Here is a 13854-nt window from a genome sequence, read left to right as displayed (position 1 = left end):
AAAAAAGGAGACAATATTATTATTGTTCCTACCTCATCAGATTGTTGTGAGAATTAAATTAACAACTGTAAAGTGCTTAAAACACTTCCTGTTATGAAGTAACCAATAAATACCATGTGTGTGTTTTATAAGGAGTAATATGTCTAAAAGATTCCTAGAATCTACAGGCTCTATGGTAACCGCGGCCATGAAATTAAAAGATGCTCGCTCCTCGGAAAAAAAGTTATGACAAACCTAAACGGCATACTAAAAAGCAGAGATATCATTTTGCTAACAAAGGTCTGTATGGTCAAGCTATGATTTTTCCAGTAGTCATGTGTGGATGTGAGAGTTGGACCATAAAGAAGGCTGAGCACCGAAGACTGATGCTTTCGAACTGTGGCATTGGAGAAGATTCTTGAGAGTCCTTTGGACAGCAAGGAGATCAAACTAGTCAATACTAAAGGATATCAACCCTGAATATTCATTGGAAGGACTGATGCTGAAGCTGAAGCTCCAATACTTTGGCCCCCTGATGCAAAAAGCAAATTCATTGGAAAAGACCCTGATGCTGGGAAAGCCTAAGGGCAAGAGTAGAAGGGAAATGACAGAGGATGAGATGTTTGGATGGCATCACTGACTCAATGCACACGAGTTTCAGCAAACTTCAGGAGATAGTAAAGGACAGGGAACCCTGTTGCAGTTCATAGGATCTCAAAGAGTTGGACATGACTGAACAACAGCAACAATACATCTAAAATTTCTACCTCAGGGACTTCCCTGGCAGTCCAGTGGTTAAGACTTCACACTTCCAATGCAGGGATGCAAGGGGCCTGTGTTTGATTCTTGGTCAGGAAACTAAGATCCCACAGGCTTCGTGGTGCATCCAAAATAATTAATGAATTAAAATAAAATTTCTAGCTCAGGTAAGAAAATACAATCATGAGGTGAGTTTGGAACATTCTGAATTTCAAATATTTTGAGAAGACTTTTACTTCTCTGTACCTCAATTCCTGGTGTCGTAACAATAAGAAATAGGTACTTAGCATGGTCCCAGGAAACTGGTGGACAGGTGAAATGAGCATAGTTGAAAGGGCGGTCACCAGGGGAGGAATTCAAAAACTTTGATGATCCTGCTTGGACCCTACTTTCAGTCTTACACAGAAGGTTCCATGAACTTCCCTGGCAGTCCAGTGGTTAAAAGTGTTTCCACTCCCTCCAACATAAATCACAGCAGGATCCTCTATGATCCACTTCCCAGAGTAATGGAAATAAAAGCAAAAATAAACAAATTGGACCTAATTAAACTTAAAAGCTTTCGCACAACGAAGGAAACTATAAGCAAGGTGAAAAGACAGCCTTCAGAATGGGAGAAAATAATAGCAAACGAAGCAACTGACAAAGAATTAATCTCAAAAATATCCAAGCAGCTCATGCAGCTCAATACCAGAAAAAATAAATGACCCAATCAAAAAATGGGCCTGAAGAACTGAACAGACATTTCTCCAAAGAAGACATACAGATGGCTAACAAACACATGAATAGATGATCAACATCACTCATTATCAGAGAAATGCAAATCAAAATCACAATGAGGTAGGTACCATCTCACTCTGGTCTGGCTGCTATCAAAAAGTCTACAAACAATAAATGCTGGAGACGGTGTGGAGAAAACGGAACCCTTTTACACTGTTGGTGGGAATGCAACCAATACAGACACCATGGAGAACAGTGTGGAGATTCCTTAAAAAACTGGAAATAGAACTGCCATACAACTCAGCGATCCCACTGCTGGGCATACACACTGAGGAAACCAGAACTGAAAGAGACATGTGTACCCCAATGTTCATCGCAGCATTGATTTACAATAGCTAGGACATGGAAGCAACCTAGATGTCCAGAAGCAGATGAATGGATAAGAAAGTTGTGCTACATATACACAATGGAATATTACTCGGCAATTAAAAAGAATGCATTTGAAACATTTCTAATGAGGTGGATGAAACTGGAGCCTATTATACAGAGTGAAGTAAGTCAGAAAGAAAAACACCAATACAGTATATTAACGCATATATATGGAATTTAGAAAGATGGTAACGATGAACCTATATTTGAGATATCAAAAGAGACACAGATATAAAGATCAGACTTCTGTACTCTGTAGGAGGCAAGGGTGGGATGATTTGAGAGAATAGCATTGAAACACGTATATTACCATATGTGAAATAGATGACCAGTTCAAGTTAAGTTCAATGCATAAAATAGGGCACTCAAAGCCAGTGCACTGGGACAACCCTGAGGGATGGGATGGGGAGGGAGGTGGGGGGGTTTCCGGATGGGGGACACATGTACACCCATGGCTGATTCATGTCAATGTATGCCAGAAACCACTACAATAAAGTAATCAGCTTCCAATTAAAATAAATAATTTTTTTAAGTGCGTTTCCGATGCAGGGGGCATGGGTTTGATCCTTGGTTGGGGAACTAAGATCCCACATGGGTGCAGTATGGCCAAAAAAAAAAAAGAGAAAGAGAATGTTGGCTTATACTTTTTAAATGAATTTAGGAGCACTTGGTGTAAAGATGGCTGAGCAAATTAAATTATTTAATGAACTCATTAAATTAAAGTAGTAATGAGATTACGTGGTAGTCAACAGTGCTGATTCATCAAATACATTACTCCAGTACTCTTGCCTGGAAAATCCCATGGACGGAGGAGCCTGGTGGGTGCTGTCTATGGGGTTGCACAGAGTCGGACACGACTGAAGCGACTTAGCAGCAGCAGCAGCAGCTCCATCCTTCTGGAGATGAGACATGACTGTTCTTCCTGGCCCTCTCCTGTTTGGGTAGGGCCTCATTCAAGCCAGTAGGTTGAGTCATTCTAGTTACCAGTGTGAAACTCTCTAGTGATATCTCCTTACGGCAGGGTGGCACATCAGCCTGGGTTTCTGAGTAGCTGTGGTGAGCAGAACTCCATTGTCACCCTTTTAGAGATGATTATGCGGTGTGAACGAATAACACATGCTTCTTGTTTTAAACTTTTGGTGGTGTTTCCGCAACATAGCCTAGTCTATCCTGACACAGGTATCATTTAAATACATATCAAATTCTTAAAAATTAAAGTTAACAAACAGTCCTAAATGAGAATGTGGGGAAAGAGACACTTTCACAGATTTGCTAGTGAAAGTAAAAATTGTTTCAACCTTTTTGAAAAGTAATTTGACAGTGGATTCTGATAAAAATAGGGGAAAATACATATTTTTTCAACTCAGATTCCATTTTGGGGGATCTCTTTCACAGAAATAAATGTACTACTGCAAAAGGATGTTTAATATTTATTGTTGAATTTTTGTTGTGGCTAAAAACTGAGCACAATCCAAATTTCTAAGTATGATTTAACCATATTACAAAGTATTACACAACTATCAAAAAGAAAACTTTTAATTGACTTCATGGAACGTCCACATGTTAAGTGAAAACAGAAACAAAAAAATTCATGTTTGATCTTGTACACACAAGCCTAGAAAACTAAGTTGATTTACCTCAAAGGAGCAGAGGTGGTTAAGTGATGGGGGTGGAAAAGCTATTTTCCTGTTTTTCATATTACACCTTCCACCTGATGCGAAGAACTGACATTGGAAAAGACCCTGATACTGGGAAAGATTGAAGGCAGGAGGAGAAGGGTACGACAGAGGCTGAGACGTGGCATCACCTACTCGATAAACATGAGTTTGAGCACGCTCCGGGAGTTGGTGATGGACAGGGAAGCCTGTCGTGCTGCAGTCCATAGGGTCGCAAAGTAGGACACGACTGAGCAACTGAACGGAACTCGACTTATTACAATTTGTACGGTTTATGTAACACAACAAACTCAAGTACAAGGGAGAATTCTAAACCTTAGTGTTCGCCGACTGAGCCTCTGCACAACAAACTTAGTACTACTACCACCAGTTGAGGGGTGGTAGAAGAGGCGGAGCCTTTCTGTAATGTATCTAAACCACGCCCACTTTACCCGCCAATCGTTTCTAACGTGTGCCCTGGAAGGATTTTCCTTGACGCATGCGTACGCCCCTGAGTTTCCCAGCCTTCGAGGGGAGCCCTGCGGCTTTGGGTTTGACCCCATCAGGCTACCGTCGCAGCAACCGGAACGGCACCTCAGGCTTGCTTCCGGCGTCTTTTTTTTTTTTTTTCCGGCCCCCCCCCCCCCCCCCCGCCTTCCCCTTCCCTCCCTCACGCTTCTTCCCCTCCCCCTGCTCCCTTTTCTGTTTGGTTTCGTTCTTTCCTACCGAGGCCGACCCCTGCGTCGTGAGTCTGGGGTCTGGCTGGTGAGAAAGAGCCATCTTTAGCTGGAAGCAGGGAGGTGTGGGAAATACTGTTAATTGAGGTATTCGGAGACCAAGGGCTTGTATGGAATGTTTTGTTTGTTGTAAGAGGTCGGGCGAGGGTGGGAAGGAGGTCTTTCCCGGAGACAAGCGGGGACGGTGTTGAACTGGATTTGCGGGTGGGTGGGACGCACCCCTAAAATGGGTAGCGCGGGGGTGGGGCGGCGTGTGGTCAAAAGAGAAATGGAGACAGTGAGAACTGGCACTGGGGTCGCATGGCGTTCTGGCTTCAGTTTTGCTTTAACCGTTTGATCGAAAAAGCAGTTAACACCAGTGTGTGTTGTATGTGCGAGTATTTGAAGTGTCGATTTAGGTAGCCACCTTTTATTCCCATATTATTTTATTTCATTTTACTTTGGGAAAACCTTTTGTGCTGCAAGCTTTTGTGTACTTAAGTGTCTTTCAACGTGAAAACAAAGTGATGTAAGGAGAAAAGTAATTAAAGAGAAAACAACGAATTAGGGAGTTGTAAACCAAACCTTCCCCTCCAGGTGGGGGTATTTGCTCAAATTAGCATAGCGTGTAAAGATTTATCTCATTAGTCAAGGAACACAGGTCACAGAAATATCTACCTCAATAAATTGCTTCTTTTCAGTTTCCTAAAACATTATTTTTGGTAGCTCCTTGTGTGATATATGTCCTCCGTGCCCTGTCAAACTTTTTCATTTTACTCAGGCCTATAGTCTACAGCCTATAGGAGATGAGAACTCTACAAAATCTCAGCTTCAGACACTGGAGAACTCGGGGGTTGGGGGTGGGGGGTGGACATGGACTCAAACCTAACTACGTATATCTGAGTAACAAGTAGCTGAGTAGGAATGAGTTTTATTAGGGGACTGAAATTCTCTATTGTGGTTATGATCACTCCAAAAGTAATTTTAGTTTCCTGCTCCATGTAGAGGACAGCAATATGTCCTCCCTCCCTGGGTGCCTTGGTTTGGCAGCTGCAACAGCAGCAGTGGAGTCTGAAGAAATTGCAGAGCTGCAACAGTCCGTGGTTGAGGAGCTGGGCATCTCAATGGAGGAGCTTCGACAGTTCATTGATGAAGAACTGGAAAAGATGGACTGTGTACAGCAGCGCAAGAAGCAACTAGCAGAGTTGGAGACTTGGGTAATACAAAAGGAATCTGAGGTGGCCCATGTTGACCAACTCTTTGATGATGCATCCAGGTAAGAACCACATAGGAAATAGTAAATCTGCCCATTGGCAGACATTTTTAAAATAGTATAATTGTTATGACATTGTACTTTAGAAGGTACAGACATGGAGAACCTTGCTCTTCCTCAAAGGTTAAGGCCCAAATTGTCTGCACAGTCATCATATAATATTCATCTATCAGCAGTTAATATATGATCAGCAGTGAAAGTTAGTCACACAGTCCTGTCTGACTCTTTGTGATCCCATGGACTGTGGCCCACCTGGTTCCTCCGTCCATATAATTCTCCAGGGAAGAGTACTGGAATGGGTTGCCATTTCCTTCTCCAGGAGATCTTCCTGACCCAGGGGTCAAACCCAGGTCTCCTGCATTGCAGGCGGATTCTTTACCATCTGAGCTACTGATCAGCAGTAGGGGAGTCCAAGTCTTGAGTCCCTTCCGCTTCTTTATCCTACACTCTACTTCAGAACAGCTGTTTTGTTTTCTTACTAGAATCATCTAGGGAGTGCATATTGTGAAGATTTGCTGTTTTATGTAACTGTGAAGCTTTAACAAGTTCCTCGAACCTTATTTCTACTCTAAACCCCCAGAAGAGTGGTTTCTTTTGCCCTACTTGTCACTTAGAATGTATTTTCAAACAACAAAAGGTAAATAATGAAGTTGAAAGGACCATGCTTTGAACTTACTTTGGATTTTTCAAGAAACCACAATTTTTTTTTTTTTTCTATGGGATAAGCCTCTTAAATTCAAAACAGAGACACTTTGGAATATGATCTGTTTGAATAGAAGTCATTATATAGTTAAATATATATAAATAAATTCTAATGGCTTTTACCCCTGCTTCTGCTGGCTTTGACCTTTTCTACATGTGTTCCAATATTAGGGCAGTGACTAACTGTGAGTCTTTGGTGAAGGACTTTTATTCCAAACTGGGACTACAGTACCGGGACAGCAGCTCTGAAGATGAAGCTTCCCGGCCTACAGAAATAATTGAGATTCCTGATGAAGACGATGATGTCCTTAGTATTGATTCAGGTAAGAGATGAGGCTATGGACTGGAAAGTCTCTGGATTGAAACTGAAACATGGGAAGATGAGCAGATAGACGATAAGAGAGGAGAAACCGTTCTCACTAACTTCATATTCCTAACTATTGGACTTGTCTGTTACAGAAAAAAAAAAAAATAGAAGATTGTTAGTGTCATGGATCTTCCCTACCTGCTACTTCCTGATTGAATTATTCTCCTTTCCCCATTCTGTATAATCTGTATTCTAAATTTCCTTGCTTTTTTAATAGATGGCATTTAACATGTATGTGTGTGTGTATATATATATATCTCAAAGCAGATTATTTGGTTTTGTCTATAACAATTTTTAAGGTATAATTTACATACTATAAAATTCACCTACTTTAAGTGTACAAGTTGAGTTTTAGTGAATAATTTTATAGTACTGCAGTCTTCACCCCAATCCAGTTTTAGAACTCTTGCATCACCCCAGAAAGTGCCTTCATGCTTGTTTGTCATTAGTCTGTATTGTCACCCTCTGGCAACCACTGATCTGCTTGCTTTCTCTGTGAAGTTTTTGCCTGTTCTAGAAATTTACTATTAAGTAGGGTCACAGTATGTCATCTATCATGTCTGCCTTCTGTCATTTAACATAATGTGTTTGAGGTTCATCCTTGTTGCGTTTATCAGTAGTTTGTTCCTTTTTTGTTGAATAACTTTCCATTGTATGGATAGCCATATGTTTTTATCCATTCCTCAGTTGATAAACATTTGGGTTGTTTGCAGTTTGGGGTCATTATGAATAATGTTGCTATGAATATTTGTGTGGAAGTTTTAATGTCCATGTTTTGTTTCATGTCTCTTGGATATTCCACCCAAGAGTAGAATTGCTAGGTCTTAAGGTAAACGTATGAGTTTTGAAGAAACTGCTGTTGTGTTTTCCAAAGTGTATCATTTTACATTCCTGCTAGCAAAGTATGGGAGACATCCTTGTCAGTGATTGGTATTGTCATTCATTTAGCCATTCTAGTGGGTGCATGACAGTATCATTCTGCGCGGGATCTTGGGCCACAGCAGTGAAAGCCCAGAATCCTAACCATTAGACCACTGGGGGACTCCTTCACATTGTGATTGTAGTTTGTATGTTTCTAAAGACATTGAGCATCTTTTCACATACATTTGCCATTTATGTATGTATTTTAGGCAACTATCTGTTCAGATCATTTTGCCTTTTTGAAAAAATTGGTTGTCTTTTTACTGTTGGCTTTTCTAAGTCAATATATATGTCTCCTGACTTATTGTACTTTAGGTACTATTCATTTATTAGGTCTGTTTTATAAACATTTTCTCTCAGATGTGGCCTCTTCATTTTCTTAATGATGTCTTTTGAAGAATAAAAATTCTTAAAGTAAGGATTGAGGGTAGTTGGTTGGTTTGTTTCACTTAACAGCTATCTAGTTGTTCCACCACCACTTGTTGAAAAGAGTGTCCTTTCAGGATGCTTGTCGAAAGTCAGCTGGCCATATATTTGAGGGTCACATTTCCCTGGTGGCTACGATGGTAAAGCATCTGCCTACAATGCAGGAGACCTGGGTTCAATCCCTGGGTCGGGAAGATCTCCTGGAGAAGAAAATGGCAACCCACTCCAGTATTCTTGCTTGGAAAATCCCATGGACGGAGGAGCCTGTTAGGCTGCAGTCCATGGGGTCTCAAAGAGTCAGACATGACTGAGCGACTTCACTTCACTTGATCTAAATGTTTATTTTTTACCAGCACCACACTGTCTTAATTACTATAGCTTGACAGTAAGTATTAAAATCACTTTGTGAAAATCCTCCAAATTCATTTGTATTTCATATATAGTCCAAATAAATTTTCGCATCAGCTTATCAATTTCCTGGAAGTTTTTCATGGCTCCCTTAGAACTTTCTATATATTAGATCATGCTATGTGGAAATAGTCATTTTACTTCTTCCTTTCTAATCTAGAAGTCCTTTTTTCCCCCACCCTTGTTTTATTATGCTTGCTAGAACCTTCATTGTGATGTTGAAAAGAAGTTTGAAAGCAGACATCCTTTCCTTATTCCTGATTTTGGCAGGAAAACATTTTATTTACATATTAATATGGTGTAAGTTGTAGGTATCCTTTATCAGATTGATGGAAGTTGCTTCTGTTCCTAGTTTCCTGAGAGCTTTTATCATAACTGGATTCAATTTTAGATTTTGTTAGCTCCTTTTTCTGTATTGTCCTCAGATGATCATATGGCTTGTATCATTTATCCTATTAATAGAATGTATTACAATAATTATTTTTTGGATGTTAAACCAATCTTTTGTCCCTGGAATAAATCTCTCATCCTTGCCCCCCTCCCCACTTTGTCTTAGTGTATAATCCTTTTTATATGTTGTTGTATTGGATTTGCAAATGTTTAACAGTTTTTGCACATACATTTGAGGGCTGTTTGTAGTTTTGTAGTGATGTCTTTGGCTATAGCATCAAGGTAATACAGGCCTTACAAGATGAGTTGGGAGGTGTTCCTTCCTCTGAGTTGTGTGGGATGGTATTATTTCTTCCTTAAATGTTTGATAAATTCAGCAATGAAACCGTCTTGGCTTGGACTTTTCTTCGTGGAAAGCTTTTTTATAAATAAGCTTTTTAATTTGAAATCACTTTAGATTTGTGGAAAAGTTGCAGAGGTAATAGACAGTTCCTTCATACCTTTTACCAGTTTCTTCTCATGTTGCCATGCTAGATATTGGTCAAAACTGAGAAACAAACATTGATACTTTCTTTTTATCTAAACTCCAGACCTTATTCCATTTCTGGTTTTTCTGTTCCAAGATCCAATTCAGCATATCACATTGTAATTTATTGTGGGAAGGCTTTTAATTACTAATCCATTTTCTTTTCTTTTAATATACTTATTTGTATTTATTTATTTGGCTGCTCCAGATCTTAGTTGCAGCACATGGGATTTTTAGTTCCTGCATGTGGGATCTAGTTGTCTGACCAGGGATCAAACCTGGGCCCCCTACATTGGGAGCTCAGAGTCTTTACCACTGGACCACCAAGGAAGCCCTCCATTGTCTTTACCTGATATATTTATTTAAGTTTTCTATTCCTTCTCAAGTTGGTTTTGTTCATTTGTGTCTTTCTAGGAATTTGTTCACTTTATCAAAGTTGTCTAAATGATTGTCATATGTTATTCATCAGATCAGATCAGTCGCTCAGTCGTGTCCGACTCTTTGCGATCCCATGAATCGCAACACACCAGGCCTCCCTGTCCATCACCAACTCCCGGAGTTCACCGAGACTCACGTCCATCGAGTCAGTGATGCCATCCAGTCATCTCATCCTCTGTCGTCCCCTTCTCCTCTTGCCACCAATCTCTCCCAGCATCAGGATCTTTTCCAATGAGTCAACTCTTCACATGAGGTGGCCAAAGTACTGGAGTTTCAGCTTCAACATCAGTCCTTCCAATGAACACCCAGGACTGATCTCCTTTAGGATGGACCGGTTGGATCTCCTTGCAGTCCAAGGGACTCTCAAGAGTCTTCTCCAACACCACCATTCAAAAGCATCAATTCATCGGTGCTCAGCTTTCTTCACAGTCCAACTCTCACATCCATACATGACCACAGGAAAAACCATAGCCTTGACTAGATGGACCTTTGTTGGCAAAGTAATGTGTCTGCTTTTGAATATGCTATCTAGGTTGGTCATAACTTTCCTTCCAAGGAGTAAGCATCTTTTAATTTCATGGCTGCAGTCACCATCTGCAGTGATTTTGGAGCCCACAAAAATAAAGTCTGACACTGTTTCCACTGTTTCCCCATCTATTTCCCATGAAGTGATGGGACTGGATGCCATGGTCTTCGTTTTCTGGATGTTGAGCTTTAAGCCAACTTTTTCACTCTCCACTTTCACTTTCATCAAGAGGCTCTTTAGTTCCTCTTCACTTTCTGCCATAAGGGTGGTGTCATCTGCATACCTGAGGTTATTGATATTTCTCCTGGCAGTCTTGATTCCAGCTTGTGTTCCTTCCAGTCCAGCGTTTCTCATGATGTACTCTGCATATAAGTTAAATAAGCAGGGTGACAATATACAGCCTTGACGAACTCCTTTTCCTATTTGGAACCAGTCTGTTGTTCCATGTCCAGTTCTCACTGTTGCTTCCTGACCTGCATACAGATTTCTCAAGAGGCAGATCAGGTGGTCTGGTATTCCCATCTCTTTCAGAATTTTCCACAGTTTATTGTGATGCACACAGTCAAGGCTTTGGCATAGTCAATAAAGCAGAAATAGATGTTTTTCTGGAACTCTCTTGCTTTTTCCATGATCCAGCGGATGTTGGAAATTTGAACTCTGGTTCCTCTGCCTTCTCTAAAACCAGCTTGAACATCAGGAAGTTCATGGTTCACATATTGCTGAAGCCTGGCTTGGAGAATTTTGAGCATTACTTTACTAGCGTGTGAGATGAGTGCATTTGTGTGGTAGTTTGAGCATTCTTTGGCATTGCCTTTCTTTGGGATTGGAATGAAAACGGACCTTTTCCAGTCCTGTGGCCACTGCTCAGTTTTCCAAATTTGCTGGCATGTTGAGTGGAGCACTTTCACAGCATCATCTTTCAGGATTTGGAATAGCTCAACCAGAATTCCATCACCTCCACTAGCTTTGTTCGTAGTGATGCTTTCTAAGGCCCACTTGACTTCACATTCCAGGATGTCTGGCTCTAGGTCAATGATCACACCATCGTGATTATCTGGGTTGTGAAGATCTTTTTTCCCTTATGATCCCTTTTAATTTCTGTAGTTCTATAGTGATGTCCCTTTCATTCCTGATATGGTTTTTTGGATCTCATCCTTGTTTCTTGGTTAATCTAGCTACTGGTTTAATCAATTTTAGTTCTTTTATAAAGAACAAGTATTGGGAGTTCATTGATTTATTTTTGCTACTCTTTTTCTGTTAACCATTTCATTGATTTCTACTCTGGTCTTTATTATTTTCTTCCTTCCAGTTTTCTTGGGTTTGGTTTGCTTTTCTTTTTTTAGTTTCTTTCCTTTTTTTAATATTTATTTTGGCTGCACCAGGGTTTAGTTGCGGCACACAGGATGTTTGATCTTTGTTGTGGCATAGGAGTCTTAGTTGTGGCATGTGGGATCCCTCACAGGATCCCTAGTTCCCTCACCAGGGAGTGAACCCAGGCCCATTCATTGTGAGTTCAGAGTCTTAGCCACCGGACTAGGAGGGAAGTCCCTCCTTAAAGTTGAAGCTGAGACTATTGACTCGACCTTTCTTCCTTCCTGGTATAAACATTTAAAGCTATAAATTTCCCTCTAAGCATTGCTTTGCTGCATGCATCTCATAGGTTTTTTTATGTTGAGTTTTAATTTTCATGTACCTCATAAATTTTAATTTCCTGATTTTTTTTTTTTCTTTGACCTTGGGTTAATCAGGCATACTTGTGTCCTCTTTGCATGTGCGTATTTTAATAGTCACCCAAGAATGTATAGAGAATTTACCTAAAGCCTGAGTGTGGCTCTCTCATTTTCAGAATCTCCTTAAATCCCTGACTGGTTTGTTGTTCACTCTTAAGCAAGAGCTACAGCCTCAGACTAGCAGAGCTACTTGTTAGTGCTAGCCCTTTGATGGTAAAGGTACAGTTTTTGCCCACCATGCTGACAGTGGAACAGGGATGGGAGCTGCCCCAGGAAAGAGATCCGTAGACTCCCACTTTTGTTACCATAAGGTTAAGCAGTTTTTCGGAAATAAATACTTATCAATCTATTGTTTGCCTTTGGACAGTTTCCAGCATCCTGAAATTATTTTATTTTATTTTTTTGGCCATTTTGTCCAGTTTTGTATTTGTTTTCTGCATGGGGGGCTTGTCCAGTCTTGTCTCTTCAGTATCACCAAAAGTGCTATAATTTTGCCTATATTTGAGCTAGGTAAATGGAATCTTAGACACTGCATGGATTTTTCGATGACTTCATCAGTATCATGCTGACGTGCGGTGCTTCATACAGTTACTGCTGCAGTGTGGCACTCCATTATGTGAACATGCCAGTTTATCTGTCTCCTAACAATTGACATTTCATTTGTTTTTAGTTTTTTTGCAATTATAAATAATGCTGTAAATATTCTTATACTTGATCCTTGATGCACACATGCAAGAATCTTTTTAGGATATCGTAGGATACTGTAAGAGTGGATTTGCTGGTTCTTTGGATATGGAATTTTCAACCTTCAGTTCAGTTCAGTCAGACTCAACGGCCATTGAGTCAGTGATGCCATCCAGCCATCTCATCTTCTGTCGTCCCCTTCTCTTGCCACCAATCCCTCCCAGCATTAGAGTCTTTTCCAATGAGTCAACTCTTCGCATGAGGTGGCCAAAGTACTGGAGTTTCAGCTTTAGCATCATTCCTTCCAAAGAAATCCCAGGGCTGATCTCCTTCAGAATGGACTGGTTGGATCTCCTTGCAGTCCAAGGGACTCTCAAGAGTCTTCTCCAACACCACCATTCAAAAGCATCAATTCTTGGGTGCTCAGCCTTCTTCACAGTCCAACTCTCACATCCATACATGACCACAGGAAAAACCATAGCCTTGACTAGATGGACCTTTGTTGGCAAAGTAATGTGTCTGCTTTTGAATATGCTATCTAGGTTGGTCATAACTTTCCTTCCAAGGAGTAAGCATCTTTTAATTTCATGGCTGCAGTCACCATCTGCAGTGATTTTAGAGCCCACAAAAATAAAGTCTGACACTGTTTCCACTGTTTCCCCATCTATTTCCCATGAAGTGGTGGGACCGGATGCCATGATCTTCGTTTTCTGGATGTTGAGCTTTAAGCCAACTTTTTCACTCTCCACTTTCACTTTCATCAAGAGGCTTTTGAGTTCCTCTTCACTTTCTGCCATAAGGGTGGTGTCATCTGCGTATCTGAGGTTATTGATATTTCTCCCGGCAGTCTTGATTCCAGCTTGTGTTTCTTCCAGTCCAGCATTTCTCATGATGTACTCTGCATATAAGTTAAATAAACAGGGTGACAATATACAGCCTTGACGAACTCTTTTTCCTATTTAGAACCAGTCTGTTGTTCCATGTCCAGTTCTCACTGTTGCTTCCTGACCTGCATACAGATTTCTCAAGAGGCAGATCAGGTGGTCTGGTATTCCCATCTCTTTCAGAATTTTCCACAGTTTATTGTGATGCACACAGTCAAGGCTTTGGCATAGTCAATAAAGCAGAAATAGATGTTTTTCTGGAACTCTCTTGCTTTTTCCATGATCCAGCGGATGTTGGCAATTTGATCTCTGGTTCCTCTGCCT

At 40.6% G+C, this 13854-nt stretch overlaps 1 protein-coding gene across 3 annotated transcripts in view; it reads left to right on the top strand.

Annotated features, from left to right (window-relative positions):
• Positions 1–4234: 4234 nt before the first annotated feature.
• Positions 4235–13854, top strand: part of SETDB1 (SET domain bifurcated histone lysine methyltransferase 1) — a 32369-nt gene continuing 22749 nt past the window's right edge. The window contains exons 1-3 of one of the 3 annotated variants that reach the window (XM_024984169.2): positions 4235–4304; positions 5261–5531; positions 6402–6553. In XM_024984169.2, the coding sequence (XP_024839937.1) occupies positions 5272–5531; positions 6402–6553 (412 nt within the window). In that variant the 5' untranslated portion in view covers positions 4235–4304; positions 5261–5271. Of the gene's footprint in view, positions 4364–5260; positions 5532–6401; positions 6554–13854 lie in introns of all 3 variants that reach the window. The other 2 variants (XM_005203829.5, NM_001191388.3) reach the window with 2 other exon arrangements.

The sequence above is a fragment of the Bos taurus genome, chromosome 3 (genome assembly GCF_002263795.3).
Source record: "Bos taurus isolate L1 Dominette 01449 registration number 42190680 breed Hereford chromosome 3, ARS-UCD2.0, whole genome shotgun sequence".
NCBI classification, from domain to species: domain Eukaryota; kingdom Metazoa; phylum Chordata; class Mammalia; order Artiodactyla; family Bovidae; genus Bos; species Bos taurus.
Note: the sequence above shows the minus strand (reverse complement) of the source record. Positions and strands in the feature narration are given on the sequence as shown.